General features: G+C 38.6%; 1 protein-coding gene across 1 annotated transcript in view; it reads left to right on the top strand.

Moving 5' to 3' along the window:
- Positions 1–463: 463 nt before the first annotated feature.
- Positions 464–6,338, top strand: part of LOC104509388 (serine/threonine-protein kinase Sgk3) — a gene marked incomplete at both ends in the record, with an annotated part of 10,654 nt that continues 4,779 nt past the window's right edge. Inside the window, 5 exons of the mRNA XM_010151319.1 lie at positions 464–567; positions 2,522–2,571; positions 3,882–3,939; positions 4,752–4,835; positions 4,931–5,062. Coding sequence (XP_010149621.1) covers positions 464–567; positions 2,522–2,571; positions 3,882–3,939; positions 4,752–4,835; positions 4,931–5,062 — 428 coding nt within the window. The remainder of the gene's footprint in view (positions 568–2,521; positions 2,572–3,881; positions 3,940–4,751; positions 4,836–4,930; positions 5,063–6,338) is intronic.

Here is a 6,338-nt window from a genome sequence, read left to right as displayed (position 1 = left end):
TGGTTACTGCCATGTACCTCTTAGGCCATGCATCTGTCTTAGGGATACCGACTATATATCTCATTCTGTGTTGCATTGGACCATTTCCTTAATTTCAGAAAACTAAAAATGGTTTTTAACTTTTTTTTTTTTAAGAAAGTTGGTTTCCTGGTGGTTGCTAGCCAGCTATAACTCATGCTTTGGATAGTGTTCATTACTCTAATAATTACTTTTTAATGCAGTTCTGCAGCGCATTTCCTTCTGAAGTCTTCACATACATTAACATGTCAGTTTTTTGAAAGTGGAAAACTTTATATTGTATGTTAACACATTGAAATAAAAGCATCTCTTGTACACAGTCCTTAATTACAAGAATTTAAATACAAAACTTCGTGATGAGCAACTGCTCTGTATGCTGCTGTTTAATCCTATGCTTCCTATATAATGGCTGAAAATCATGCAGATTATCACTCTGCTAATTAAGTTAACTGTGTTTCTAGCCCGGATGTCAGAGCATTTCTTCAGATGGATAACCCAAAACACCAGTTGGATCCATCTGAAGATGAAGATGAAAGGACCAGTCGGAAGGTAATAAAACAGAAGAAGTGTCTTCTAAACTTTAGGTACTTGAGGGCAATCTTAGGTATATTATTTACTGAAAATTACTGGTTGGTTTTGCAATAAATCCCCTCCTTGCTCTTTTAAACAGACGTGTTCCACGTGGGCTCTAAGATGGTATTCTGTCAGATGTGAACTGCAGAGAAGGGGTAAAAGGGATTGCTACCTTTGTCTTGCTGCTTCCCGACTTGCTGTATGGGTTAACAAAACACAGCTTTAGTCACAGCTTAGCTGTCACAGTTTCTGCAATCTCTTCAAAGATTCTTGCTAAGAACATCTGGCAAGGAGCAGGGGAGACAATGTTTCATTGTCTTTTTGCTTGCTTGTGTGTTGGTTTTTTTAAATAGGGGGAGAAATACGATTCTTTCAGGGGAGGAAAAATGCCATCTTTCAAAAAGTCGCTCGGGAGCAAGGATGGATTTGATTTCATTTCACATATAACCCTGTGTGAGGTCTGAAGCCTCTTTTGTCTCAAAAGCCAGTACATAACTAGATGGTTGCTCTGAAAATTAATTTACAGCCTCTAGAAACAGTGCTGTAGTGTTTCCAGGAAGGCAGAAGTGCCCTATTTAGGCTTACTTCTTGGCATACAGATGTGATCATAGCACTTCCCTTCTTACTCATCTCCTGTTAAAGATGTAAGAGTTGTCATTTTGGTTTGTGTGTGATACACAGCAGACTTAGTGTTTCCTGAAGGTTTAATTTCCAAAGATGCCAGTTCTTGCTGCTTTTTTTTTTTTTAAGTGCTGGACAGCACTGTGAGCATGCAGCAAAATTCTAATTTAAAATACCAGTGTCTTCCTCCTTTGAGAGTTATTTTAAGTAATGTAGAGTGACCAAAACCTTCTGTGGAAAATTAATTTTATGTCATGCCACAACAAATTCAAAAATAGGAAGTGAGCTAATTCATAGTAGTCTGGACCATTCTTTTTCATAGAAAATTCACCTTCTCCATCATTAGTGTAAGTGATGAAGCTGAAGAATAAGGTATAAAAACAAGCCCTCAAGAAAAAGAAAAATCTTTAAACTTATAAAGTAGCTTTTTAAAACTGTCCAGTACTATTGTGTGGTTGGCTTTTATTAGTGAACAGTAGCATCCAGTGCTGCTGTTGGGGCATTCTCTGCTTCTGTAGGAGTACTGGTTTTGTGATGCCTGCTAGCCTGTCCCCAGGTAACTTGTATGTGAATGCAGTTGAATCCTTCTCTGATGAAGTCCAAAACCACAATACTGCTTTTTAAATCAAAAACAAAATGGAGAAAATTACCTAAATGACAGTGGTTTCCTCCTCTCCCTGTAATTACAAACTCTGCCTGGGTGTGTGCTGGTAAGGTTCATGCCATTCCTGGAATTGAGTTAGTTAACCTTTAATGTCAGGATAGAAAAGGTTGGTAATGTTTTTCTTGGGGTGGGGAGAACGTTCACTTTTGTGGTTGTTTTTTGGTTTTGGTGGGGTTTTTTTTTGTTTTTAAAAAAGCACTGTGTCTTTCACTAATTACTCTTGCCTAAACAGTGTGAGTTTAAAATTTTGTTGGTAAGATCTTGGGAAAATTTAGAATAAAAGGTAGAAAATATGTTTCTAAAGCAAGTACTGAAGAGGTTTCATTGTGGATGAGGAAGAAGTTGTTTGAAAAGCTGTTAGTTTTGTAACTAATCTTGGCCTCTGTATCTGGACACAATTATTTTATTACCTTCATCCTTGACTATGATGTGTGTGGAAATAATTTGTGACAAGGTGATGATGGCCAGATATTTCAATTTATGAAGTCCCCAATCTGGTTGCTAGATCTGTTTAAAAATCTAATGTAATAAAAGTGAAAGTATGGATTGAGCAAATTAGTAGAGTATTATGAAATTAATATTGGTTGAAATATAAGAGAGCATGAAAGAAAATTTAAAAATAAACCTTGTTGTCTCTCCCAACAGTTAAACTCTACCTCACAGAATATCAACTTGGGACCGTCTGGAAATCCTCAGTAGGTTTCAGTTAAATTGAATTAAAATGTAATTAAATTTAATGTAACAATTTTTTATTAATTAAATTTTATTAATATTCATTTTAAAACTTGAAAAATGAGACAAAGTGTAATTGGTAATAGTATGAAAAGTTGTTTGGATATATGCCTTTATTTGTTGATTTGCACTGCTGTGGAGGAAGCAAAACACCAAATCCTGTGCTACATAAACAACCACTTTTAAAACCTTTTTCCCTTTTCACCCTCAGATGTTGTTAGTCTGCTATCCTTTTACTTGAGGATGCTGTAGCATACGTGACCTCTCTCTCGGGAATGGTCACACAAGTGTTAAGAATGTGAACAGTGTTTGGAAACAAGTTTGTTTAACTGCATGGGAAGGGAGCATCTTGCCTGGTTGATTCTACAGACCTAGTTACTGCAGTCCTAACTTGGTGTCTTCTCTGGTGCCTTCTGTAGTTTCTGTTCTCAGTTCTGTGGGAATCTGCTTCTCCCATCTAGGAGGTGACTGCTATTTTGGTTTTGCTTTCCTCACAGATTTGTTCTGGGCTAACAGGAGGAAATGCTTAATAGATTGCTGTAAGAAATAAAATTTAAGAGTACTTCCCTTCAGGGGCGATAAGTGGAGAGGTGTGTGGTGATGTAACTGTTATTTTGGAATTTGAAAACATGGATAATTGTTTTGCTGACAAAAATATCCCTGCATTGTATTTAGGAAAAAGTGAGGGATTCCTGGGAAATAACTGAAAGGAGTGGTTATGTGGGAAGTGGTAAAAATGAGAGCGAGTTCATATGTACACACAGAAGAGGAAGGTGTTAGGGCCTCCCTCCTCTCCGTGTATTTTAAAATGAGAGAGGAATGGATGGGATAAGCAAAGGGAGAATTGATAACAAACTTGGGCCTTCCTTCCCTCACGTAAGCTTGAGAATCCATTTGGCCCTCTGGAAATGAGAAATAAGCTACAGGAAAAGTCAGGGGGAAATGGAGACTAAAAATTACAAGAAACTAGACTATGGAGAATAAAAGAACAGTCTTGGTCCTCCTTTTGCTTCTTAAAATTATAAAATAAACTCAAGGATGCAACTTGAACACTTTCCTTGGAGGAAAACAGACTTTCAAAATGAAGAGGAGTCATCTCTGAGGGAAGGTCTGCAGATGCCTAGGTGTTGGGTAGAATGAAGGATAAAGGAGGGTGCTAATAGACTGTTCTACTCACATGACAACTCAAGTGCTACACTAGGCTGCTGTGCTTGTACAGTAAAGCTTGTCATTTCTACCCAGATGACCTGTCTCCTTCCGAAATATCTTTCAGTGCTAAACCAACAGACTTTGATTTCCTGAAAGTTATTGGGAAAGGCAGCTTTGGCAAGGTGAGTTTTCATCTTACTGTGTCTTATCCTGATCCAAGGAGGATAGCCAGTGTCTTGTGCATAGTGGCTGTTAGCTTGACATAGCCAGAGGTTTTGGAAGTGGTGTCAGTCTAGGGTGGCACATAAACTGTCATATTGGATCCCTGTTGCTGCTTCTTTACAGCCCTGCCATTTTTCCCCTGGCGTGGCAGTTGGCTGCCTCGGTCACTTGTGGGGACTAACAAAAGGGAGCGTTTTCCCCTTCTCGTTAAGAGCAATAGGGATCCTCTGTTTCCCCCAGAGAGGAAGGGAGGTACCCCTGTGCTGATGCAGCAACTGGAGCACGAACCGTGCATTTCCCTTTGGCATGGACTGTGTTGTCAAACCCCTGATGTTATAGAGCAGTGTGAGCCAACAGCCCATTGAAAAGTGACTTAAGTAATGATTTCTACAAGGATGAGAAATCAGAGAATCCCTGTTGAAATCTTTTGGGTTTGGGTTATTTTTCAGGTGGTTGTTTTCGATTAGATTATCTTTAAAAGGTACAAAAACCAGCTGAAATTGATCTTGACAGAGATTCATCAGGTCCTGGAAAACAAATGTTAGAATTCAGTTTTTCATGATACCACTATCAAGACAGATTTTACTGTGATTTTTTTTTTTAAGCTCACTCTATTGGTGACTATATTGCTGACTGACTGTATTAAAAGCAAAGAAACTTTATGATGGAAAAAAATAGCATGAATACTTTTCAATTATGCTGAAATGATGAAAAAGTTACTAATAGAATGTGAACTGCAACAACCACACTCCGTTTGGTTTGAATTTCACAGGTTCTTCTTGCAAAACGAAAACTGGATGGGAAATACTATGCTGTCAAAGTGCTGCAGAAAAAAATAGTTCTTAATAGGAAAGAGGTGAAGAGATGTTCTTCCTCCACCCACCTCCCTTCCTTTTTCCCTCAACTGCAAAATCATTCCTGTTTACTTATCAATCTTTTACTTCCTTACAGCAAAAACATATTATGGCTGAGCGTAATGTGCTTTTGAAAAATGTGAAACATCCGTTTTTGGTTGGATTACATTACTCTTTCCAAACAACAGAAAAGCTTTACTTTGTCCTGGATTTTGTTAACGGAGGAGAGGTATGTGGGGGTTGTGTTTGGATTTGAGTCTCTCTATTTTGCTGATTCTAGGTGGGAGGAACGAAATGGCCCTTTGAAATGGGATGTGGTCAGTATTCTCCCAGTTTTGACAATCCTATTATTACCAGCTGTTACTACAGACTTTCTGTAGTTGTACAGACCCTGTTCCTCCTTTTATTGACAATTTAATCCTAAATTTATTTGTGGTTGTCAGATACGTCTATGTAACTGTAAAATAGTGTTTGTAATAAAGGCACAAATTGATCTTATGTTGATATTTTTCACCATGTGAAAAAATGTGATTTTCGTCTTGCATCAGCATTAGCTGAGGTGCTGGTTATTTTGAAAGCAGAAGGAAGGAAACTGGCAACTTAATTTATTACACTGATGTTACTGGGAACATTGGGATTATTCTGTAGCTTCGTGTGGTCTAATCACTTCTTGCCAAATAGCCTTATCCTCAGAGACCGGATGCTGTTGTACATGATAAAACCCTGGTAGCTAAAAGAGCACAGGAGAAGGGGTAGAATTTAAATCGTTTGTTTTGGCATATCTCAAAAATTCCTATTACATCACTGCAGCTGGACATACACAGACATGTATGTAGTATGCTGAATGAACTGGGGGTATACATTAGTTCTTATGGCTTACTGTCGGTATTTATGATGCTCCTAGAACTGGTGTTCTGACCCCTTGAAGTGTCAGAGTTGGGATGAGATGGGCCATTCTGTTGTCTAACATACTTTCATCTCATGTAGATGGTATTAACCAGACTCCTGGTTTGCTCAACTCTGAATTCCTGGCCACAACTTTGGCATTCTTCCAGGCAAACTAAAATACTGTTCAAAACAGCATTCAAATTTGAATGAAGTGCTTGGGCTATTTTTTTTTTTTCCTTCCCAAACTTTATAGGCAGAAAATGGAAGCTGCTGTAGTCTTAAGATTCTTAGAAGTTGAATGGGTATATAGTTTCATCTGTATGTTATGATTTAATCTTTAGTTAGGCTTCTATATCTGCCTAAACTATTTGAACCCAGACAGCGCTCCCTAGTTGAGAGAATTTGTGGATCAGTTTGTCATGGTTTAACCCCAGGTGGCAACTGAGCACTACACAGCCGCTTGCTCACTCCCCCCATGACAGGATGGGTGAGAGAATCGGAAGGGTAGAAGTGAGAAAACTCATGGGTTGAGATCAAGATGGTTGAACAGGTAAAGCAGAAGCTGCACGCACAAGGAATTCATTCACTGCTGCCCATGGGCAGGCAGGTCCTCAGCC

This window comes from Eurypyga helias, unplaced genomic scaffold (genome assembly GCF_000690775.1).
Source record: "Eurypyga helias isolate BGI_N326 unplaced genomic scaffold, ASM69077v1 scaffold5975, whole genome shotgun sequence".
In the NCBI taxonomy this organism is placed as follows: Eukaryota; Metazoa; Chordata; class Aves; order Eurypygiformes; family Eurypygidae; genus Eurypyga; species Eurypyga helias.
The sequence above is the reverse complement of the archived record's forward strand: the minus strand, read 5'-3'. Positions and strand labels throughout refer to the sequence as shown.